Source organism: Bombina bombina, chromosome 1, assembly GCF_027579735.1.
Source record: "Bombina bombina isolate aBomBom1 chromosome 1, aBomBom1.pri, whole genome shotgun sequence".
In the NCBI taxonomy this organism is placed as follows: domain Eukaryota; kingdom Metazoa; phylum Chordata; class Amphibia; order Anura; family Bombinatoridae; genus Bombina; species Bombina bombina.
This window is the reverse complement of record NC_069499.1, coordinates 504,254,349-504,281,615: the sequence shown is the minus strand read 5'-3', so window position 1 is coordinate 504,281,615 and position 27,267 is coordinate 504,254,349. Positions and strand designations below refer to the sequence as shown.

The following is a 27,267-nucleotide window of genomic DNA, read 5'->3' as shown; positions in this document are numbered from 1 at the left end:
GAAAATCATATCGCGCAGGACGTGACTCTGATTTGAGCCTGTTATTGATGAAAACACTAATATAGTTAAAAGACTGAAAGTTTTATGGTTGCAATGTGAGAATGAAAATAAGCTTATTGATAAAAAGAGGTTTTGTTTAACAAAAGAAAAATCTAAGTTACAAAATTGTATGAAAATGTTGTTAGTAATCAAAGACCAAATGAATAGAGCAATCTCTGAACATTCTCCCCCAATAGCCATGTTAACAGAGATCAATTGTAACACATTAGATGAGAACTGTCCCATGTGTGGTGTGAATGCAGAATTTATTAATACTTTAGAAGAAAATTATGACGCGAGAGGCCAACTTATAGCTTCATTGAGACAGGGGCTTGCAAACTTAACCCCGATCGCAGTATTAGGTCAGGATAATCCATCTACTTCTGAGGAAGATGGGGCACGTTGATGGGGGGAGGGTGCGAAGTCCACATGTTGATGGGGGGAGGGTGCCTATTCCACACAGTGAGGAAAGATTTGATCACACACAAAATACAGAGAGCACACACATTCCCATACTAACTCCACAGAAAACTTAGCCAAGAATATTAAGTCCAGAACACCAAACAGATACTTTATCACTAACACCCAGTTTAAGATCCAGGGGAAGAAATTTAACTCAATCGCAAAATTTACTTTTCTCTACCACCTCTCCTGGAACACCATCCCTGGTAACAACTACCATTAAAAACCAAGATAGAGATAAAGTAATGAGACAACTGGTGAAGTTAAAACCCCTCTTTCCAGTGTATGATGTAAAAACAGATTTATTTACTAACATGTCAAATTTTGAGTCTGCAATAAAACAATACATGCTTTCTCCTAAAGAAGCATGTATAACGTTAAAGATTTGGCTTCCAGGCAGCATTGTGGCTAGATTACAATCACCAGTTGCAGGCCCAGTTATTTTGAACACAGATTGGTTTAAGGAGGATAAATGGGGTTCAGATGGGGACTGATTAAAAGCAGTTTGTAAACTAGTCACAGGGAGTAGAGATTTAGACAGTCACTCTGTAATGCAAATAGCATTAAATGATGACCCATGAGTATTTGCAGCTAAATTTGAACAAATATTTAGACACATAGAATTTCACTAGAACAGACACCAGAACAGAGAACCATGATATGTTGCAATATTTAATTAAAAAATTCACATACTTTGACCCTAGCACACAAATGATGGCTGAGGAAAAGAATACACTAGAGGATGTGTTATCTATTATAGGTAAGGCTAGGCAAAACATTCTAAAGAAAAGGAACACAGGGCAACATAGGATTGCTGTGGTAACCACTAATGAAGGGAAACAAAAATATTCAGAGGGTCCCTTTAAAGGTACTTGCCATTATTGCAATAAATATGGGCACAGATTGCATATTTTTAAAGAGGATTCAGAAGGAAACTGAGGGAGGGCAGGAAAGATTACATCCCTCTGCACCTCCAAAGGAAAGCTATGGACAGAATTGGGTAGGGAAAAATAACAAGCTTAAGCCCCCAGATAAAACAGGACAGGAATACACCCCAAAGCTTAGGCCTGGTACTAATCTGTTTGGCCTAGCATATGAGGCTTTGAGATTGATAACTGTAGGGGGAGGGAAGTGGGATATCATGAAAAGAATTATGAAAAGAATTATCCTCTGATATCCTGCTCTGACTGACTACCTCAGGCCCTGGATGACATAGTCCCTATATGTAACACCTTTAGGGATCATTCTGGACGTCCCTGTGTCTATGGTGTGATTGAGGGCCATTGCACAAAACTTCTCATAGACACAGGAGCTTCAGTGACTCTGACAGACTTACCATTAAGTCCCCCACAGGGGACAAGTCAGACATTTCTTGTGGGACTTGGGGGATCCCAGTCCCAAGTATCCCATATCCCAAATGTGACTATGACACTAGGCAATCAGTGGACTAAGGAAATTCCCATTTGGCAGAGCAAAAACACAGAGGGTACAATACTTGGTGCTGATATAATGAGATCAGAAGGGATGATAGTGGACCTGTGTAACAATGTTTTGTGGAGGGATACTAGAGGGAGAAAGCCTGTTATATTAGATGACTCTTACATCAGTCATATAGCATCCATTGCATCAATTCCTTCAGAAAGGGTGTGGCCAGATACTGAAAGTCACTCTCATTTGAAGAGATTGGTCATGGATTTCCCTGACATATGGGCTCAACATAAGAATGATTGTGGCATATTAAAAGGCATTGAAATCAATATTGTAGGCCCTGACCCCACTCCACAAAGACAGTATCGTTTTTCAGCAGAAGCTATTGAACCTGTGAGGCAAATTAATAGTCAGCTTGAAAGCCAAGGAATAATTAGAAAATGTTCCTCCTCTAATAATTCTGCTTTTTGGCCAATGAAGAAAGTGAATAATACTTGGAGGTTAACTGCTGATTTTTGTATGGGGAATAAAGTTACCCCACCTGTTACAAATGTAGTTGCTTCTACTCCTGAAGTTGTATCCAAATTGAGTGCCACATGTAGGTGGTATTCCATTCTGGATAAAAGTAATGGTTTTTGGAGTGTCAGACTAGCCCCAGAGTGCCAATATAAGTTTGCTTTTTGCTTTGCTAACACGCAATATTGCTTCAATTCTCTCCCTCAGGGCTTTCATAATTCTCCATCATACTTTCACCAAGCATTAGCAGAGGTATTAAAAACATTCTCAGTCCCAGAAAGACAGTATGTAGAAGATATTTTGTTACAAACAGAGACAGTAGAGGAACATTTGGAGCAGCTGAATGAACTGTTTGAGTTTATTGCTGAATCTGGCCTCAAGTTAAACACTTCAAAAGTATAATTAATGAGACAAAAGGTGACATTTTTGGGAGTATCAATCCAAATGGGTACAAGATGCACTACTAGAGAATGAGTATCAGCCATACTTCAGGTGCCCAGACCTTTGCATAGGCAGTCCTTTAGAACAATTTTAAGGCTTGGTAATTTTTTCTCGTGATTTCATTGAAGGGTTTGCTGAAAAAGCAAAACCTCTCTATGATCTTTTGAAAGGGGAGGATGTTGGGAAAATTCCTTGGAGTGTAGAACATGAGGAAGCATTAAAACTGTTAAAGGAAGGTTTAGCATCAGCCCCTGCCCTTGCCACAGTGAAGAGGGAGGCCCCTTTTGCTCTACAAACATACACATCTGACATTTCTATTTCCACAGCCCTACTGCAGGAGAAGGGTGAAAAATGGAGGCCTGTTGGCTATTTTTACAGACTTTTTACTCCAGTAGAGAAAGGATATGACTCATGTATCAAGGCTGTGTTAGGGGTGCATTGGTCAATTCAGGCTACTGAGCATATAGTGGGATTTGGGAAGCTCATCCTCCAAACACCACACACACCTATAAAATTGTTGTTGGAAAAAATCATTAAGTTGGGTTTCAACACAAAGAGTGACTAGGTGGTTAATAGATTTGCAACATCGTGACATCACTGTACAACACAATGCAAAATACACATTACCCCAACTAATGCACACTCAGGGGGAACCCCATGACTGCACAGAGACATTCACACACAGGGAATCACCTCATAAATTGTTCAGGGGCAAAATTTCTCTCCAAGATTTACAAATCTATGTAGATGGTTTAAGATTTTGGCAGGATTTAATACTGGTTTTGCTATTTGGGTCCCCTCTCAACAATTAGCTCTTAAATTTATGCTACCCCAATCACAGAGAGCAGAATTAGAAGCCATTTCTATGGCTTGCCACAAGTTTGACACACAGGACATTTGTATATATAGGGACAGTGCCTATGTTACCAGATCACTGACAGAGTACTTACCAATTTGGAATCTAAGGGGAATGGTAGACTCAGCAGGCAAACCATTGCCACATGTTCAAGCCCTTAAGAAATTGGTAGATTGGGGAACACAGCACCCATTGCAGTCAGCCATTGTTAAAGTTAAGGCACACACACATTTCACAGATGAACATTCACAATGAAATGCACATATGGAAATGTTAGCCAAACAGGCAGCTTTAGATGAGGAAGCATGGCAATCAGATAAGAATGACAGTGAGACACAGGGAGCATGGAGAGAGCATGTTGCATCTAAAGATACAATGGCACACATAGCAAAGATTACAATGATAGATCCAGGGGTACCTGATTTGCAAACAGAACAAGCTAAAGATCCAAACCTCTCCCCTCTGTTACAGGAACAGCAAACACTCCCAAATGGTTATCCAATTTGTAATGAGTTAATATGTTATTCCAATCCCACTGTTCCACAAGCTAAATAGTTTTTTGTGGTCCCAAGCCATTTGCAGGGCCTATAACACAGCAAACATATTATCTTTTAAAGTGCATTAGAGTACCATTTAAGGAAAAAATGTCATTGGCCAGATTTAGCAGAAACCTGCTTAAAATGTGTACAAGAGTGTTTAATTTGTGCTCCAATAAATCCACGTTCTAAAGGTCAGAGACCCATTCTCCAGAGAATACCAGTAGCAGATGGCCCTTGGAAAGATATCCAAATTGATTTTCTAGGCCCACTTCCACTGTCAAAGGGGGGTCTCAGGTATGCCCTAGTAATTGTAGATATTTTCTCAAAATGGGTTGAGGCTATTCCACTTCATTGTGATACTGCACAGGCTACTGCCAGAGCACTGTGGGAACATGTTTTCTCAAGATGGGGTTTTCCAACACTAATTGAATCAGACAGGGGTACACATTTTACAGGTCAGGTAATGCAAAATCTCTGTGCCCTACTGGGAATACAGACAAGATTTCATGTACCATATCATCCACAATCCTCTGGTATAGTTGAGCGCATGAATCACACATTAAAAACAAAATTGTCCAAAATGCTTTCCCAGTATGGTAAATCATGGGTCAAACCTAATGGCTATTAGAGCCACACCATCAAATGCTACCACGGGTTCTCCCTATGAGCTCATGACAGGGAGAAAGATGGCATTAGGCCACCCAGGTGAACCACAATTGTCTACCCCCTTGAGAGAATCTGTGTCTAGAGATCAATATCTCTCCAAAATTCAGGAGCAGTTGAGCTCACTGCTAATTTATGCAGCCTCTAAAATGGCCCCAACAGATTGTAAATTTTCATCTACACCTCAAACTCTGAGAAGGGGGATTGATCATGATTTAAAAAATTCGCAAAAATTATCCCTGAAATGCAAATTGGGAAGGGCCTTAAAGGATTTTGGACAAATTGGGTAATACTGTAATTAAAATAGAAAGATCAACCCCTGTGAAAACCAGAAGGCAGTCAGGTTACAAATGGGTCCATGTTGACCAATGTAAATTGTATAAAGGGACAGTTGTCCCAGCAGTAGATAGTTCTTCTAAGAACTGATATTCTCTTAATATTTTTGACAGAATTCATTATGTGGAACCTGAGAGGAATGATCGCCACCAACCTCTTTGTATTTGTGTGGGTGCTATTGCAAAAACTTCCAATTTGTGACTGTAATGAACTTTCAATCACCAACCTCACAAGGAGTTGTAGATGGAGCTCTAGCAACACCATCAGAGGATGGACAAGCTTCTGGAGTTCTCAAGACCTTAACAATGATTGTTTGGGAAAATTGACTTTAAATGCGGGTGGGAGGGTTGAAATATTTGCTGAAAAACATCAAGACAATTTAACTGTTTTTTGGAGAGTCAATCAGGGTAATAAAGTGGAATGGGAATGTAAGTGGGTGGCTTGGGGAAAATGGACTGTAGGTCTGGTGGGAGAAGGTATTTCTGTGTCTACAACATTTGCTAATCCTATTCACACTATAAATGGTGATAACTATAATATAACCAAGGTTATATTTGAACAACAAATTGGAGAGGGGATTAATTGGAGAGTCACAGCTTCCAACTTTGGTGGAGGGATTGAAGTATACTTAAGAATAGATCAAAAAAGGAAACAACTACTTTTGCACCCTTGATCTATTCTACTTTAACCATTACATATAATAGATTAGCTAGTTTCCACACATTACCAAAATTGTTTCAGAATTACTGCCACTATGGAAAAAGCATTAGTTAAGTGGGCAGAAGGTACTAGGAGAAGGACTAGGAGGGATATTGTGGATACAGTTTTGGGAGGTGTGGGAACAGGGTTAGGGGTGGTAAATTACATTGACATATCCAGCTTAACAACAACCTTACAGTCTCAGGGGATGTTAAATGCAAAAGGGATTCATACACAACAAATGATAAACACCCTGGTAGAGACACTGACACAGACAGTCATTCAGGTTCAGGGTCCTGCCATTCAACATACAGAGGAAATACTGATAGGCTTAATTAGTAGGGTAAGGGAAGTATTCTCGGATTTTGTGTGTATTTCCATGCAAACAGAATTATCAACTGACTTTAAATTAATAGCACAGGCTATGGAAAATAACCATACACCTTTGGGATGGTGGGAGTAGTCTGTTGTTAACAATTTTGCATCAGAACACAAAGAATTATGGTTAAACAGTTGGTTAGGTTGCAGGGAAAATATATGCAGGACTACTTCACTTGTGCCCACTAGTGGTACCTATCAGAATGTTTATCATTTGTTTTCACTAGGAACACCTCTCACAGAATCTCATATTTTACATCATGAGTTAGAGTTTCCAAGTTTTATATGGAATGGTTCCCATATGGAACAGGTAGACATGTCTGGCTGCATAAGGTCTCCTTCTAAAGTTTTATGTCTACCCAACCAGGCAAGAATAATTTTTGATTCCTGCTGGCATAATCACTCATATTGCAATGGTTTTGTGGAGAAAGTTAATCCCCAAGATATGATATTTCCATTAGGACAAGGAAAGGTGTGTTTTGTTTCTTTGAAGCCTAAAGATGAGGTGCATGTGTGGTTTGACAAGTGTAATTCAAGGAAACAAATCACACCAGGGATTTATTGTATTACTGGGTACCCTGTGAGGATAAGTTCACTACAGTTTAACTTCGCTGTCCCACAATTACTCACATATAACGCTACTTTGGGGGCTCCACTCATAACACCAATATTAATAGATGATACACCTTGGCAAAAATGGGTAACCTTATTGCAAAAAGATTCTGTGTTACTGGAACATCTTAAAAATTTTGGGGAACGTGTTCATGTAAATTTTTACCATCAGGAACAGGAACTACAAAGAATTGAACATACTTTTACAGAGATGTCAAGTTCTACCTGTTGGCAAAACCTAGCAAATTCCTTTTCGCAACAGTCATCATGGGGTTCTGCGTTGGGAAATCTGTTCATACATCCATTTATAATCATATTATTTATTTCTATATTATGTATAATTATTCAAATTTGTATGTGTTGTTATTTAAAATCATTAATTGCACGTGTATATCACTTATATTATGATATGCGAATGGAAGCATCCTTAGTACACTAATATGGCCATCACACATAGGTGGGGTTAGGAATCTTCCATCAGATTCACTCATATAAAACAACCATTGGAATGGAAGGGCACGGAAATCTCCATTGCCAATATGGGGGAATGTAATAATGGCATAATCTGAATTCAGATGTAGTCAGGAAGTGGTAATATATGGCATATCACTGTAAGAACTCAGATGTGTGGTCAGGAAGGAGTTAACTCCTCATTCAGATACTGGAATGTCGAAATATCACATTACCAGGCCCTATCTGCTAATTATTTATGACCAGCTGGTTTAAGTGAAATATAGAGACCCTTTGTGTGACCATATACCCTTTCCCCAATCGCATGGCATGGCTGTAATCATATACCTGGACATGACAAAGGGGGGTTGCATATGAGTCACCTCATCATTGGGGGAGGCATGAACAACTTACAATAAAGTCCCTCCACACACACAAGCTTCTATCTCTCTTGTCTTTTAGATTTTGCTCTGATAACCCCACGTGAGTACTTCTTACTGAGACGACCATTACAGACACACCATGTACTTTCACATAGAATGGGCACATGTATTAGTGTGATATTGATGCTACATCAGTACTGTGTATATGTATATATATATATATATATATATATATATATATATATATATAATAGAATGGGCATATGTATATTGATGTTTAATTCAGTGATGTACATGTATAGTTAATCTGTATATTGTATTAATGTTTATATAGCCTCATTGTAATAAAAGTTGCATTGCTTGAAGCAAGACTTTGTGAGTTATGTCCTTGCAGGTAGTTTAATTAAGCTAGTGATTGTGTGTTAATATTTTATAGTAGTTTAATAATTCATAAGGGATTATTAAGAGGAATATTAGCCTATCACTAAAGGTATAGCGAACAGACACTAAGAAATACAGAGTCTTAGTTCATTCATTTATTTCAGCGTTATTTCTGAATTTATTAATAGCCGGCTACAAAAGATATTGTTTGTATCTGACTGCTTGATATTATACAAACCAAGTATAATGTTTCACATATAGATACATGATTCTCAGAGGTATTATTCACACACCTATGCTATGTATTGATATCTAGAGAGTTTAAGTGTTTTTAAACGTGTATGATTGAATAGTTAAACCAATAAAGATAAAGTATGAATGGTTAAACAATCGTTCCTGTATTATTCAGTGAGAGATTCTCCTATACAATTGTAAGGGTAAAGCACCCTTTTTTGTTACATACTTTGTAACTCATTTTTCTATGAGTCTCCTTAGTGCTATATTGCCCCCCTAACAGGTGCTTGTTGATTACAAAACTATTTGGCACTTATAGGTACTTACCATTAGTACTACTTTACCTACAATCTTGCTACTATATTAAACAAAAGAACTAAGGCTTCACTACAAGTTAAACAAATAAGTTGTAGTTTAAATAAATCTATATGACTTAAATCACCCTGAACTTGTTTGTCTGGTGTAACTGAAAGGCACAAGAGCAAGGGGTGGCACTGTGTTAGCTGATAATAATTTAACTCCCTGCTCATTTATTTTTAAAATTAAATGTCTATATATTCTTTATAGCAAAATGTTAAATCAGAACAGTATATATAAAGAGAAGAAGTAAATTTTACAACTTCAAATTAATTGTTCTGTTGTGAAACTACATTTAGCGTACTGACAGCAGTTCCCCACAGAGTAGGAAGCTGACAGTACTGCTTATAGGGCTGACACCAGCAATTCTATCAGTGCACTGACCCAAAACACAGTGCCTAGCTGTGATTGCAGACAAGATAATCGCTCTCCGGTATTTTCAGAGAGAACTGCAAGAAATAACAACTAATTTGTAGTTTAAAAAGTCAAGGCATGTTTAATTATTTCTTCCATTGTCTTTTTTAAATGTTACAACGTTTTATAAACCTTGATAGTATGTGAATATTAGTTTAATAAAATATGCCTTTCCAATAATTAACAAACCAGCTTTTTTCTTAAAAATGGTATGAAACATAGTTAAGCAAAATGCTTATAATGGACAAGGGCTACCGTACGGTATTAGAACTTTCTAGTAGCCTACATGACAGAAGGTACAACTCTAGGAAGACTGCCAACTGAGGGCTTTATTACGAGTGGCACGCTAACTGTTGAGCGGAAGCGTTATCGGAGTTACGTTAGGAGCAGCACACTTACTACAAGTTGAAAGTAAATGCATTCAATTGAGCGCAATTTAATTTAACTCTTGTCAGGATAATGCAACCTCAGATGTCTGGGTAACTGTTATGCCAGAATAAAAAGTTGCACAAAATGCATCAAAATTACATTTAACAGAAGAGTTACACTCATAATAACACCATCTAATACAAATTATTGGAAAAAAATAATTAAAAAGTTTTAAGGGCTCAAAGATAGTCTCATGTGTTACAAAAAAAAGAACTGCAAAGGGCTTTAAAACAGAGATGCATACATATACATGTCTAAATCTGTGTATGTATGTATATATATATATGTGTGTGTGTGTGTGTGTGTGTGTGTGTGTATTTAAAGGGACACTAAACCCACATTTTTTCTATCATGATGCAGATAGAGCATGCAATTTTAAGCAACTTTCTAATTTACTTCTGTTACCAATTTTTCGTCTTGCTATCTTTATTTAAAAAGCAGGAATGTAAAGCTTAAGAGCCGGCCCATTTTTTGGTTCAGAACCTGGGTTATGCTTGCTTATTGATTTGCTAAATGTAGCCAACAATAAGCAAGTGCTATCCATGGTGCTGAACCTAAAATGGGCTGGCTCCTAAACTTTAAATTCCTGCTTGTTAAATAAAGATAGCAAGAGAACAAAGAAAAATTGATAGAAGGAATATATTAAAAAGTTGCCTAAATGTGCATGCTCTATTTGAATCATGAAATAAAAATGTGGGTTTAGTATCCCTTTAATGAATTTATATGTGTATATATGCATTTACAGACATATATACACATTTAATACATATGTACATATGTACCCATGTATAGACATATAGTGCATTGCAGCCCTTTGCAGTTAAGTAGCTGAATACATTTAAAATCAAATTTATATTTAATAAAGTGTTATACTGTGTTTTTAGTGTAAATGTTTCACATTCCAATGTTCTTCACATAGGGGAATATGTTCTAAATACTTATAAATAAATATTCCTATATATATCTGTATATATCTATACCTATATTAATACTTCATGTCGATTTAGCGCACTTGAGAAAATGTGATCAGGTTTGCGTGACTTTTTGAGTGTTAGTTTTTTTCCCAATTTTTGTCGAGAGCAGTTACCACAAAAACAGGAGCAATAAATAGCGCTCCACTTGTAATCTAGTCCAGAGTATTTTTTATCCATTGAGTATTTTGATTTATTATTCTTAATAGAGGAATGTTAAATCAAAACAGCATTTTGAAGCCATATTAAAGTAGAGCATGTATTTGTTCTCCTAGTTTATTCAAATGTTTTGTAAGTGTGGTTTTTGGAAACATAAACTCACTACTGCATAGTACATCATCCTGGAAAAGAATTCTATATTGCAAAAAAAAAAATTGCTTTATACTAGAAAATTGAATAAGTCAAGAGAAAATTGAATAAGTTAAATAGAATACATGATCTTTTTGGTATTACCTATAATTACAATTTTGTTATAAATATAGTTACTCACAGGATATATATATATATATATATATATATATATATATATATATATATATATATACAGGGAGTGCAGAATTATTAGGCAAATGAGTATTTTGACCACATCATCCTCTTTATGCATGTTGTCTTACTCCAAGCTGTATAGGCTCGAAAGCCTACTACCAATTAAGCATATTAGGTGATGTGCATCTCTGTAATGAGAAGGGGTGTGGTCTAATGACATCAACACCCTATATCAGGTGTGCATAATTATTAGGCAACTTCCTTTCCTTTGGCAAAATGGGTCAAAAGAAGGACTTGACAGGCTCAGAAAAGTCAAAAATAGTGAGATATCTTGCAGAGGGATGCAGCACTCTTAAAATTGCAAAGCTTCTGAAGCGTGATCATCGAACAATCAAGCGTTTCATTCAAAATAGTCAACAGGGTCGCAAGAAGCGTGTGGAAAAACCAAGGCGCAAAATAACTGCCCATGAACTGAGAAAAGTCAAGCGTGCAGCTGCCAAGATGCCACTTGCCACCAGTTTGGCCATATTTCAGAGCTGCAACATCACTGGAGTGCCCAAAAGCACAAGGTGTGCAATACTCAGAGACATGGCCAAGGTAAGAAAGGCTGAAAGACGACCACCACTGAACAAGACACACAAGCTGAAACGTCAAGACTGGGCCAAGAAATATCTCAAGACTGATTTTTCTAAGGTTTTATGGACTGATGAAATGAGAGTGAGTCTTGATGGGCCAGATGGATGGGCCCGTGGCTGGATTGGTAAAGGGCAGAGAGCTCCAGTCCGACTCAGACGCCAGCAAGGTGGAGGTGGAGTACTGGTTTGGGCTGGTATCATCAAAGATGAGCTTGTGGGGCCTTTTCGGGTTGAGGATGGAGTCAAGCTCAACTCCCAGTCCTACTGCCAGTTTCTGGAAGACACCTTCTTCAAGCAGTGGTACAGGAAGAAGTCTGCATCCTTCAAGAAAAACATGATTTTCATGCAGGACAATGCTCCATCACACGCGTCCAAGTACTCCACAGCGTGGCTGGCAAGAAAGGGTATAAAAGAAGAAAATCTAATGACATGGCCTCCTTTTTCACCTGATCTGAACCCCATTGAGAACCTGTGGTCCATAATCAAATGTGAGATTTACAAGGAGGGAAAACAGTACACCTCTCTGAACAGTGTCTGGGAGGCTGTGGTTGCTGCTGCACGCAATGTTGATGGTGAACAGATCAAAACACTGACAGAATCCATGGATGGCAGGCTTTTGAGTGTCCTTGCAAAGAAAGGTGGCTATATTGGTCACTGATTTGTTTTTGTTTTGTTTTTGAATGTCAGAAATGTATATTTGTGAATGTTGAGATGTTATATTGGTTTCCCTGGTAAAAATAAATAATTGAAATGGGTATATATATGTTTTTTGTTAAGTTGCCTAATAATTATGCACAGTAATAGTCACCTGCACACACAGATATCCCCCTAAAATAGCTATAACTAAAAACAAACTAAAAACTACTTCCAAAACTATTCAGCTTTGATATTAATGAGTTTTTTGGGTTCATTGAGAACATGGTTGTTGTTCAATAATAAAATTAATCCTCAAAAATACAACTTGCCTAATAATTCTGCACTCCCTGTATATATATATATATATATATATATATATATATATATATATATATATATATATATATGTATATATTTGCCCATTATCCTGTAACACACACCATCCCTTTCACATAGCTTTGGAATATTTTGTTACAAATTGTGCCTAGCCTGTACAGAGAATCTGCACCCTATTCCGAAGTAATTCAGATATAACATTGCCACAGTATGTGATTTCCGTCTGGAGACACGTTTATGGTTTAGCAATCTGTAAAGTATTTTTTTTAAAGAGTTTTTTGGCAAGACTCCACTATTAATTTCAAGATAATTAATCAATTTTACAAATACTTTTTTTATTTATATAATGCTTTCCAAAGGCAGGCATGTTTATAATAATTTGTTAGAATAAAAAAAACACACAAAAAAACTACTTGTGGCACAAGATATGTTTAATTGCTATTGAGCTGGAATACAATTACACTGCTGTCTAACAGTAGAGCAATTAAAAAAAAAAAATCTTGCACAACAGTTGGATAAATGTGTGCTTTATTTACATATTAAGGCTTGTAACAAAAGCTGATTAAAAGTCAAAATATTGTGAATACAGAAAGAAAATATATATTTATAGTAAATATGGTGCAGTTTTTTTTATTAGACTCGGGAATTGGCAACACCAGCAGTAAGCATATATTACTATTTCTTCACAATGTTTTGTCAATGACACATAACACAGTCCTTTAGTTTGGTTATATTTACACTTTACTCAGCCTCAATATCAACTACCAGCTTGTTTTATTATGATCACTTATTTGTTTTCAATTCATTTCAAGCAGGCGGAAGCAGATATTTTGTGTTGTTCATAATTTGCATTCCTTTCTCCTATTGGAAATATGTAGACTTGTATGCATTGAGTCTCCACCTCCCCAGCACATCATAGCAATACATTAACCTAGATTCAAAAAGGTTACAGAGGCACAACATAATTAATATTGCAAATAACTCTTGGTGAAATACATCTTTTAAATTCTAATGTCCATATGTATTTAATTTGCCTATGTAGGCTCCATATGACAGGTGTGAATAAAAGAGATGTGTTTGCAGTATTGTAAAGAGTATTGGATTATATGTTGTAGTTCAGTATCATCTTGCCTTCAATATAAGTTTAAGGAAAGAACATTCCTACTCTCAATGCCAAGCTTACAACCTCAGGGGACATTATTAAACTTACAGCCATGTTGATAATATTAACCACTATACAAATGACAGTAGATTTGATATTTGAGTAATTATGACCTATTTTAGTATGATAATGTCCCCTTAAAACTGTTTTGTTAATCCAAACCAACATAAAATTTCAGCTTCACTTTCAGATACCTTTCAAATACTGTATACATAATAACTTGCACTGTCCGTAACCTTAGTGTGAAGAATCGCTCGGATAGTAACATTCTAGATTGAGTTTAAGCAGCTTGCGGGCTAGCATACCAATATTTCCATTTTGAAAATGTGTTTATTTAAGAAAAATGTATAGCATTTATAGAAGTAATATGCACACATATTAATGACAAATCTGTTTTTTATAGGTATGGGTATTCGGCAGCTTTGTTAGCTGCCGAATGCAGAAGTGGGCAGCCGCTCATGGATTTCAGCTATTTTCGGTACTGGATTTAAGCTTGTGAAAGATCCCTAGACTAAGATCTGGATTTGCACAAAGTTTAGAGTGATAATCTTTCACAAGAATCAATCCAGCACCGAAAATAGCAATAGCGGCCACCTTCTTCTGCATTTGTAGGCTAACAAAGCTGCCGAATGCCCTCGCTAGTTTTTTAAACTAAGTGGAATTAGTTGCAGTAATGAAAATTGGAACATACGCCAGTAAGATATGTTTATGGAGCAGTATAGGCTTGTCAAACCTAATGCTTGAGGAAATCATTACGCCCAACCAGTACTTCCTGTCTACACTAATCCTCTATATGTCCTCATCTGCAATATAAAGAATGGCAAGTTTGAGTCCTATGTGAACGCAGTGTATATTTTTCTGCATGTAATAAAAGAAACATGATGCATTATCTGAAGCAATATGTGCACTGTTGCCGCAATGTAACTTTAATGAATACCACAGTGTATTATACCTAGCAAAATGCACAGTTTTGCTGAAAGAGATACATTTGTGACTCTACTATATATTATCAGTTATTTATATAGGATTTTAAAGGACTAAAACTTAAAAAATTAACCCACCCATAAAACAAAAATTGAATTACATGTAGTAAAAAAACCTACCGAGTATACTCTTTTCCAGTAATTTACCACTAGAGAGCCTGACATGCACAGCAAAAAAAATTAAGACCATGACTCTGCAGCAGACAACTCAGCGATTGCTGGATCATTGCAGGAGCACATTTATATCTGGCCCTAAATGACATAGGAGATATCATACTCTCACGCAGTAGTTACCATAGTGAGAGGTACTGCCCCCTGGGGGGTGGAATTACTTAAGGGGGCACTGATAGGCATGAGAAGTAGAAGGTGGCACTGGGATTACCATATGGGGCACTAGTAGGTAATGAGTGGAAGATGATGCTTGTGGGTGCCCTTAAGATCAATGATCATTAGTTGCATTTTAATCTACGTGTCTAAAGAGAAACAATTTTCTTGCTTTTTTTTTGACATTTTACTTCTTTGCTTTTTCGTTTATGATAATTCAGGTCTATCCTCAATTTATACTCTGACTGCTACATATTACAGCCACTTGTACGGAAGGCTTGCATTCTATATTTTAACAGTGCTGTACATCAGCACTATTGTTAACATTAAATGTACAGTTTAGAATGAATGTATAGTAGCAGGAAACATAGCAAAAGCCTGTTGTGCCTGTCTGAGTAGCTTTGCAAAAAGTCATCTGATGATTGTTATTTAGTCTTCTGTCACCAGATATAAACTATGCAGTGTGCAGCTACATAACACTTTAGTAAGTAGAATACATTGTCCATAAAGTCTATTGGTGCAGTTGTACAACTATGCTCCTCCAAGGAAAGAAAATAATTCCAGATTTATAGACGAGGTAATTTAAGATTCCTACTAAGTAACATAAAACCAGACACTGAGAAACTGGTATCACTTTATCGAGCCAATCCATCACATTACTACATTTTTGTATAGGGAATTAATTACTAATATTTAAGTATATTTATATCTACTAGTATATAAGACTCTCACACACTGACTATCAACTTTAAAAAACTTTTATGATAGTATCAAAATAATACAATTTTAATTTGTGAAACTAAAAAAAATTAATTTAAAATTTTACTAAATGTTGAATATTTTTACGGATAAGCAAGGGGTCGATGATGATGAGTTTATAGAACCAAGGGGCAGTGTGCTGGAACAAATCTTGAGATACCTGCTCTATTTTTTTCAAAGGGTATGTCCCTGGACTGCACTAAGACCGCAAAAAAAATAAAAAAATTATATATGCAGGTATATTGCTGTACAGTGTTTAATTACTAATAAATTGCATATAAATGAACTGTAGTGCTCCTTTAAAGGGACATGAAACCCAAATTTGTCTATCGTGATTTAGATAGAGCATCTATTTTTAATAGGGTGACCATATTGCCGCTTTAAAAAGGGACACATGAAAAATACATATGTAAGGGCTGTTTTCAGGGCTGTTTAAAGAAATAATTTGTATAAGAATCCTTACATATGTATTTTTCATATGTGTCCCTTTTTAAAGCAGCAATATGGTCTTCCTAATTTTTAAATAACTTTCCATTTTAATTTCCAATTTAATTTAATGATCAATTTTGCTTCATCCTCTTGGGATCGTTTGTTGAAAGAGCAGCAATACACTACTGGAAGCTAGCTGAACACATTCGTAAGCCAATGACAAGAGGCATTTATGTGCAGCACCAATCAGTAGCTACTGTAGGTCCCTAGGTGTGCTTTTCAACAAAGGATACCAAGATAACTAAGCAAATTAGATAGTAGAAGTAAAGTTGAAATTTCTTTAAAATTGTATAATCAATCTGAATCATGAAGTAGATATTTTGGGTTTCTAAACATTCAAACACATTTTGTCACTGCATCATCTATTGGCAACTCCTGGGAATGGCCTCAGTGCATTCTGGGTGTTCCCTCCATCTCCATGTATATGTGCTAGAACCTAATTTCAGATGCTACAAAAGAACATTGGGAAAGCCTTGCATAGGTAATGAAATGCTTTTGCAATCGTCTAATTCAGTGATTTGCAACCTTTTTTTTTGCCGTGGCACACTTTTTTACATTAAAAAATCCTGTGGCACACCACCATCCCAACATTTTACAAAATCACACATTGTAGCCTAATACAGGATATATATATATATACACACACACACTGTGCTGTGCTGTCATGCCATGCCTCCTACAAACTATACATGACATATTGACATTTATTCACAAACAATCATAATGATTGTCTGTGAATGAATGTTAATGTCATGGTTGTAAATGATGCCTGATGAGCCTGTCACATACCTCCCAATATTTCAAAATTTGAAAGAGGGACACCCCCGCACTGTTGTCAGTCTGCCGCGGCACACCTGAGGGTCTCTCACGGCACACTGGTTGAAAAACACTGGTCTAATTAACTGCTGTGAACAATTGTTTATCCTTACAAAAGTAGAATACATGTAACTGTCTGTATTTCTAAATGGCAAGCAATGGAATGGCAGTCAGTCACTTATGAAATAATATAGTTTTATTTATTTTTTGCATTGGCCTTTGCCTTACAATGCAAATTGTCTGCTGTCTTCTTAAAGGAACATTGAACACCCCCCTTTTTAATCATTTGTTTACAATAGCTGATGGTTTCCACCCTATATTTTAAAAGATGTTTGAATGGCAATAGATATTCTAAAGCTTGATAAACCTTGATCTATTCTGCATTATAATGATACAATTATACTTATTCTTTTAAATAGGTCAGGATTTTGCACAATACCTTCAGAATTGTAAAAAGAAGGTAATTGATATATAGGGTTTCCTGCTGAATAATAAATTACATTTTTAGTCTTCAAGTCATTCATTTTTTTTATTCTGTAATTTCCTTTTATATGCATAATAATAAACTTGCACTTTCTATAACCCCTAAACAGCATGAAATATGGTTGGTTCAAGCATTGTTTATTTAAACAAAATAGTAACATGTAAATTAATGTTTTTTTTTTTTTTTTTTTTAAACGAATGCACATATAATATTTGTATATGAATGTATATATACATATATTAGTACAGGTGGCCCTCGGTTTACAACGGTTCAATTTGCACCGTTTCAGAATAACAACCTTTTTTCAGTCATGTGACTGCTATTGAAAAGCATTGAGAAGCAATGCATTGATTAAAATAGCCAGTAGGTGGAGCTGTCCGCTTGTGTTGCAGCAAATATATGCAAGCCAAGCAAGCTGAAATTAATCAGTTTAACCAGACCTGAGCTATCGAGCAGCTTGCAAAGGAACAAGATCTTCCTGTCTATAAATCAGTCCAGATTGGAATGCATAGAAAGAACTGTAAAGTAAAGTATGTGTTGTGTGATTATTTTATTAGGTTTATAATGATGTTTAGCAAATGTTTTTGTTCATTTAACTTAGTTTAATTATATATTCTGTGTTGTGTGATTATTGTATAGGTTTATAATGCTATTTAGCATTTAAAGTCTTCATTTCAAAGCTTTAAAAATAATGTATTAGGTGTTACTTATGCCAATTTTGAGAGGGGCCTGGAACCTAACTCCCTCACTTCCCATTGACTTACATTATAAACTGGGTTTCAATTTACAACGGTTTCAAATTACAACCATTCCTTCTGTAACCTAACCCCGGCGTAAACTGAGGGCTACCTGTAATTAGTTCAAAACTTTAGACTTTACAAGGTAAACTATATACATTGTATTGGCACAGAATGATCACATAAAAGTCAAGTGTTTATGCACAGATACCTTTAATAGTGATAGAAAGGACAATGTAATTGCAATATACTTTTATTAGCCAAAATGCTTCAACTAAAAGTTATTACAGATTTTTTTGCAGCAAACGCACATATCCTGTGAGGGCCCATACACCAGTTTTCAAATACTTCACCTACTTAGAGAGCTGGCAGTAGCGTGTATTGCTTCTGAAGACATCATCTGTGTCATCCAAGCTACTGCTCACTGGTGCAGGGGCCTTCACAGGATATGTGAGTATGCCGCTGAAAAAAAAAAAAAAAACTTCTACTAGAAGCACTTTTTCTATTTAAAGTATATTGCAAAAATGCTTTGTATTGAAATGCACCATGCACGTTTATTTTTTTACCTATCACTTTAAGGAACTGCATGTTCCACTACATATATCAACAATTAACAGCTGTGTTGCAAAATATCTGTATGAAAATGTGTTAACATTATTTACAATATCAGTTGATTTTGCAAACTAATTTCAGGGTACACCATAAAGCCAAGTCGAATCTAAGTTTCTGGTCTCCCTTACCAACTGGGGATAAATGTCAGTGATGAGCTTGCATAGAATATTGTGTTGCCAAGAACATTTTCATACTTAATGGGATATTTACCCCTAAATAAATACTAGACATTATAATGTTTTAGAAGATTAGCCTAATAATCATATGCAGATAATGAGGCCTATGTATCAAAGGTCTTGCGGACCTGATCCGACAGTGTGGATCAGGTCCGCAAGACCTCGCTGAATGCGGAGAGCAATACGCTCTCCGTATTCAGCATTGCACCAGCAGCTCACAAGAGCTGCTGGTGCAACGCAGTCCCCTGCAGACTGGCGACCAATCGGCCGCCAGCAAGGAGGTGTCAATCAACCCGATCAAACTCGATCGCGTTGAATTGTAGCGATCTCTGTCCGCCTACTCAGAGCAGGCAGACAGGGTTATGGAGCAGCAGTCTTTAGACCGCTGCTCCATAACTTGCGTTTCTGGCGAGTCTGAAGACTCGCCAGAAACACGGGCCCACAAGCTCCGGAGCCTGATAAATGGGCTTCATAGTCTGTAAAATGAAATTCGTTGTTTAAATATAAAAAAAATAAAGGTTTAGTATCCATAAAGCAATGGTAGGCACCATGTTGTAACTTTCACAGTTGAGACCAATTAGGTACGGTTATAAATGGGTCACTAGAGTGTGAAGCCTATGACTGGGTGGAATATAGCAGTGTAAATCTGGAGCCTGCATTTCCACGTTTAACAGCAATTGGAAAACCCATCGTTTTCAGAATGAAAGTGATGGTAAATCAAATTCTTGCCTATGGCTTGCACAAACATTGGATGAGCAGTGAATATGTTGCATCTAGAAAAGAAAAAAAAGCTTTGTTCAAAGTGGGCCGGCAGTAGTGGGGGTGAGAAGGATAAACTCGAGATTTTTTATCCCTTTGATGAATGACATTACAATTAAAGGGATAGTCTACTCCAGAATGTTTATGGTTAAAAAGATAGATAATTCCTTTATTACCCATTCAACAGTTGTGCATAACCAACACTGTTATATTAATATACTTTTTACCTCTGTGATTACCTTGTATCTAAGACTCTGCAGACTGCCTCCTTATCTCAGTTCTTTTGACAGACATGCATTTTAGCCAATCATTGCTGACTTGTAGGTAACTCCATGGGAGTGAGCACAATATTATCCATATGGCACACATGAACTAGCGCTGTCTAGCTGTGAATATCTGTCAAAATGCACTGAGATAAGATGCAGCCTTCAAGGGCTTAGAAATTAGCATATGAACTTACCTAGGTTTAGCTTTCATCAAAGAATACCAAAAGAACAAAGCAAATTTGATGATAAAAGTTGTTTAAATTGCATGCCCTATATGAATCATGAAAGTTTAATTTTGACTAGACTGTCCCTTTAAGTAAAGGTGCCATGATACATGTTATGCAGCCAGGATTTCATATGTCTATTTTAATCACACTTCATTTCACTTTAAATTACAGGAAAAAGTGATGGAAGCAGTATATCCTATGTAGAGGGAATGGAACAAGAATTAATGTGTCATGTACATATCAAATGGTTTTGATACCGTTTAATTCATTGAATTTCTATAAATGTTTACGTTCATTATCCTTAACAAAATGTAAGCACTGGATGTGATCTCTAGTGATATAAGAAATAAATCTTTGGTGTGCCAGGGACATTTGAGCTTGTCAAAAGCCCTGACTTCAGCCTCATTGATAGACCTGACTTATAAGTATGTAATGGAGTAGAGCTGTTCAGGTTGTTCATGTGTAGCAATCAATGGGTAGATTACATTCTAATCATACATTAACAACTGATAATAGTAACAAAATATTCTTATACTTTAATGGTTTGTAGTAAGAGTATTTATTTTAATACTTATCAGTGACACTGGCTACAATCTTAAAACTAATGTCAAGTATATCAAAGGAAATGACAGCCCATCTCAGGGATCTGTTTAAAGAGAGAGTTGAATGTTGTTTATTGACTCCATTTTTGCAGCCAAGTGTTATACCACACTTACATGTGCCACACTGTGACCTTCTAATGCATTATATCTGCCCTCCTCTTGCCTAAACCAAAAACTATATATGGCTGAACCAGGAAGGAACATTGACCTTATAAAAGCGAGCAGTAAATGTGTATTACAAAGAGGAAGGAGAAATAAAAGATATTGGGGTTTGTACAATGTAAAAAATAAGATAAAAAATCATCTGTCAGGTACACAGGCCCTGCACATTGATGCAGTTAATGAGCTGACATTCAAGTCAAAATAAACTTTTATGATTCAGAAAGAGCAGCATTTTTAAGACACTTCCCAATTTACTTCCATTATCCAATTTTGAACAGTCTTTTTATATTCACACTTTCTGGGTAACAAGATCCTACTGAGCATGTGCACAAGCTCACATGGTATACGTATACTAGGCTGTGATTGGCTGATGTCTGTCACATGATACAGGGGGCTGGCTAATGGGAGAAAAAATAAATTTAAAAGAAAAAAAAAATCTACTGCTTATTTGAAATTCAGAGTAAGTGCTATTGCATTGTCTTTTCATTATCTATTTGTTAATTATGTAATTCCACTGCATTGAGTCATCCTTTAACTTTACATTTATGACAAAAGCAATTACAGTATTTGTTTTTATGGTATATTGTACAATACCACAGCTAACCAGGCCACTGTAAATAATTGGTATGGATGTTCTGTTGCATGATTAAAGCTGGTATTTATGTTGTGGTTGCCTGACACTTTTTTTAAATAGATAAATGGTGTCTGGGATCTTATGACAGGACAGTGTGGGGCATATGTCTCATCTGCCTCTGTGTGGGTGCAATTTAATAGATAACTACATCCTCACTAGATGGGGTAATTTGTCCTTTGAGCTGTTTGTTCTGTGCCATTGAACTTCAGCACTATTTAAAGGTCATGTGTGTCACATACATTTTAGTCATTTGCTACACAGTGCCCCCCACACCCCATTATTTTATGCTTTATATAGTAAATCAGTGAGGGCCAACTTCATCACACATGGGGGCTACAGATCAATATTTTAGAAGCCTTAAGGCCACATATTAATTTATAGATATTAAACACAAATTATGTATTTTTTTAAAATATCCAATGTCACAGGGCCAGATTTAGATAATGTTGCAGCGCAACCTCTATCTACTGTTCTCCCCCTCATTTGAGTTTGTCCATCAACCAGAAATCCCCACAGCATATATTTTAGCTCCACATTTTCCTAGAACTACAAAATCTATGGCACACGTCCACAGTTCTACTTTTTTTCCTGGGGCTGCAAAACCTATTGCAGAGGGCCACACATGGCTAGTGGGCCACCAATTGGCTAATTCTGTAGTTAATATTGAAATTTATTATTTTACTGTTTTCATCAACATTTTTATTTTACATAAAAAAATAACTTTTTTTTGATAAATGAACAGAGCTTTCATAAAATGCCCCAATTCTTTTAAGTATTCCTTGTTCGTTTCTCATTTTGTGTTTTGCCCTTTATTTTACCTTTGCATACTGCTAGGCAACACAATCAGGAACAGCAGCACTCCTTTATATTGTTAACCCTTCGCTTGGGTTAGCCCCCAGAAACAAATAAGCATTTGATTAATAATAGTATCCTCAAGATACTTTTACTACCATACTAGAATATGCCTTTCAGTGTTCTCCTTTCTTCCAAAAAACAAATGTCTCTTTTCTCCCACTCACTATTTGCAAATGTAAATACAATAGTTACTGAGTGGTATGTAATGTGTTGCATGGCCTTGTTTCCAAAAGTGCCGCGGTAAAATTATACAATGCCATCAGTATCTAAAATCAATTGCAATTATATAGATGAAAAACATTTATTTATTACATCACAAACAACCAGTATATTTCATATATCTGGTTAATTTATCAATAATCCACTCAGTATACATTTTCAGTACAAATAAAAAAAATAAAATCAAACATACTTTTCACCTTTAACTAACTTACCGTATGTTACAGATCATAATTCATTTTATTTCTTGCAAAAGTATTCCCAACACTATGAAACATTTGTTGCAAATATACTTTTGCGATATATCTATATATCTATCTATATATATATATATATATATATACAGTATATATATATATATATATACACAGTATATATATATACTGTATATATATATATATATATATATATATATATATACATACACATGTATGTGTGCATGTTTCTAATTTTTTTAATATAAAGTTTATATGTATATTTTGGTGCTCATTTATAATGCTCATTTAAACAAAAGGAGTGAAGGTGTAAGATACAATATATTTTGGTTTCTAAATAATGAAGGTGCTCTATACTAAGATAGCATATTGCTGACAAAGAAGTCTTTTTTGAGAATTTTTTTTATATAATCTATTTTTTTTTAGTGTTCTGCTATGTATATTTGTTGCAAGAAGTAAAAAAAATGTACTCAGTATATGTAATTGCTGAAACAGTTATCTTAATGAAATATCAAATTGATACAGTCACTGGAGTAGGCGACTAAAAACCACACACAATATTTACAGTCATTTATTTATAAAGATTGTTTGCTAATGTACTAGTGAAAAGCAGATTATTGTTGCAGAAAATGTTAGAACGGATAACAGACTAGCCTTAAAAATCATAATCCAATTAAAGATACAAGCAGGAACTAGCAGTAGTGGAACATTTGCTTCTTTGTTTATAAAGGAAAAATCGCTATGCTGTTTTAAAAATGAGTCATGATTTTAGTGATGGCTCATGCTGCATAGGATAAAATTCAGACTCACTAAGTCAAGTTAAAGCGACATTAAACACTTTGAGATGGTAATATAAAATGATATATTGCATATATAAAACAACTCTGCAATATACTTTCATTATTTATTTTGTCCTCTTTGCCTGTAATTCCATTCTGAAATTGTGAGCTTTTCAGTTCCTGTTAGAAATGGAAGTGCAGAACACTGTTAAATCCAGCACAACCATTGGCTGCACACCCTAGTGACCTATGTATAACTTTCTCTAATTGGCCACAGCAGAGAAGGTAACACAAGTTACAACATGGCAGCTCCCAGTGTTTTATAGACACTAAAACTTTACACTTATTTTGTCACTTTTTAAACAAATAATGAAACTTTAAAAAATACATCTACATGTTAGTCATGGACTAATCTTTTCTTTGAATGCATCATTCTATCTAGCATGTATTTAGTGTTTAATGTCCCTTTAACTTTAAAATATGTTCAGCTTGTGCGTCTGGTTCTGTGTTTTTAAAGGGATATAAAACCCAAATTTGTTCTTTCAGGATTCAGACAGAACATACAATTTTAAACAACTTTCCAAATTTACTTCTGTTATCAAAATTTCAGTTCCTTTTTATCCTTTGTTGAAAAGCTGTGATGTAAGCTCACAAGTGTGCACGTGTCTGTAGCACTATATGGCAGCAGTTTTGCAACAATGTTATACATTAGCAAGAGCACTATATGGAAGCACTATTTCCTGTCATGTAGTGCTGCAGACATGTGCACGCTACCTACCTAGGTAACCCTTCAACAAAGAATAAAATAAGAACAAAGCAAATTTGATAATAGAAGTACAGTGGAAACTTTTTTAAAATTCTGTTCTCTATCTGAATAATGAAAGAAAATGTTTGGGTTAAATGTCTCTTTATGGTTAAAATCTGACTTACTTAAATCATTCAAGAAGTTTTGTTCTTAATTTACTAAAGGTACAGTAACTAAATGCAAAAAGTCTAAATGCAAAAACAGATTGAAAGAACATTTGCTAAATAACTTTTAGTCACTGTAAAGTTTGTCAGACTTTCAATTTTATCTTTTCTTACAGCCTTGCACAGAAATACAGATTGCATTCTGGCAATTTTGAAACTAAGCATCAAAGGATACTTTTTTGCTTTTATAGCGTACTTGAGTGAGTATAAGCCTCCCATTGGCCAGCACTCCCTGTCCACAATATTATCAAAGAACAAGACACTATTCATTTTATTCATAAAAGCTTGCCATATGGGATGCCAAGCAATACTATGTATGTCTATATAAAAGGCCAATTATTGCTAAAGATGGAAAAAAATAGAAGATATACTTGTGGTTTAGATTGTAGATGGGAATGTACTTTCAAATTACTGTTAGTGAAGTTAAAGCAATGTATAAAGAATCTGCACATACAAAGCTGTAGTGAAATAATGTAGTTCTGAGTTAAGCATTACTTAGTATTGAGAACAGACTAATGATAATTATCCCAAGACAATGTCAAGGTCTCTCATCTACATATAATGAGCAAATGTAAGATTATTGATGTGTTTGTTTAGGCAACATGCAGCCCACCTCAATGTAATCTATTAGTATTGGCATGTGGTTTAGTTACATATGTATCATCATCCTTTATGCATGTAGTGGAGCTGTTGGTGTGGGTTCTTCATAAGCTTCTTCAAGTTCTTTAGGGCTTGGTGTATATTCAGGACTAAAAGGATTCTCGCTTTCAAGTTCTACTTCATTATCTTCTTCATCTTCAATAATAGAGAGCTCAATGTTGTTATTCACAATTAGAGATGCTTCTTTCTTGGCTTCTTGTTGTATTGTATCAGTCACTGCTTTAAACTCATCAGGAGAAGGTAACACTTCAGAAGGCTTCTCGTTTAATGACTGTTTATCGATTTCATTTACATCTTCTTCAACTACAGCATCTTCAGCAGATTTTTCTTCATTTTCTGCAGGTGTCTCCTCATTGTGGGATTTCTTCACACTGAATGTAAGTGGGGGAACTTTGAATGGGGACCCTTTTTGGGAGGGGGTGAATGACTTCTTAATTTTCTCCCTCCTCTCAGGTGACACAATCTTTGTACCAATCTTGCTCATTTTTTTCTCAATATTTTGACGTGAAAATGCTTTCTTCAGGCTATCTACTTTTTTCAGACTTGACCTTTTGATTTTCTCTGCTCTGGTTTTCTCGAACTTCTCATCGACACTGTCATCATGCAGTTCATCGTCAAGGTTTATTTCATCATCAGAAGAAAGTTCGATGGTGTGCATAATCTCCTCCTGAGATTTGTTAGGGTCAACAGACTCCTCGTTTCCTTCTGTTATGCTTGGGACAGGAGTTGGTTCTTTCACAAACACATTTGCTGGTATCTCATTTTCTTCCTGAAATGACACAAAATAAAGTTTTTGATATTTAGAATAATTTCTGCCAACATTTCTTACATATATATATATATATATATATATATATATATATAGAGAGAGAGAGAGAGAGAGAGAGAGAGAGAGAGAGAGAGAGAGAGAGAGAGAGAGAGAGAGAGAGAGAGAGAATGGAAATTATTATTAGGTTTCTTAATTTTCCAATTTAGTTTTAACTCTTATGAAAACTATGGATAACTAAATACATATATGTCCAAATTCCAATCCATCAGGAAAGTCTTGTGTAAACATTGTATGCATCCAGGCAATTTTTGGTTTCCATTTTTAAGTTATTACAATCCATTTGAATCTATGCTATTTGAATGAGAATAAAATCTTGAGTTGCATATATGATAAAACAGGAAAATCTGGCATTAAAACTATAAGAAATAGATTACAAGGTCATTTTCACATGGGTTGTTACAGCGATTATAGGAAACAAAGAATATGCAGCTAATCTGTAAGTAAGACAGGTAATTGATTCAATAAAAATATGATTACCGAATGAGCTGTAGTGAAGTTTTGTATCAAGAATGCACATCATAATGAAAATGTACAAAAGCAACACATTTCTGAACCATATCAGCCTGATGAAACAAGTTTGTATGGTTGAGAAATGCTTTTTTTTGTACATTGTAATTATTCTTAATAAAATACTTAGTATATACTTTATTTATACTATCAAAGGTTGCTGCTATTATGGGATTGTTTCACGTGATACTACTATGACAACTTGCTGGAATCTACTTTGGAGATTATTGCATGAGGTTTCCTTCTGCTGGGGGACTGAGAGACTCCAATCAGAGTTTATAACACCTGGGGCGCGATCCGATATAGATCGCAGTTTGCGGCGCAAGCGAGGGAACCGGCGTCGCCCGCAGTTTCAGCTCGC

At 35.7% G+C, this 27,267-nt stretch overlaps 1 protein-coding gene across 1 annotated transcript in view; it reads right to left on the bottom strand.

Annotated features, from left to right (window-relative positions):
- Positions 1–13,094: 13,094 nt before the first annotated feature.
- Positions 13,095–27,267, bottom strand: part of CAVIN2 (caveolae associated protein 2) — an 89,151-nt gene continuing 74,978 nt past the window's right edge. Inside the window, exon 2 of the mRNA XM_053698588.1 lies at positions 13,095–26,339. Within this exon, the coding sequence (XP_053554563.1) occupies positions 25,581–26,339 (759 nt within the window). The 3' untranslated portion in view covers positions 13,095–25,580. The remainder of the gene's footprint in view (positions 26,340–27,267) is intronic.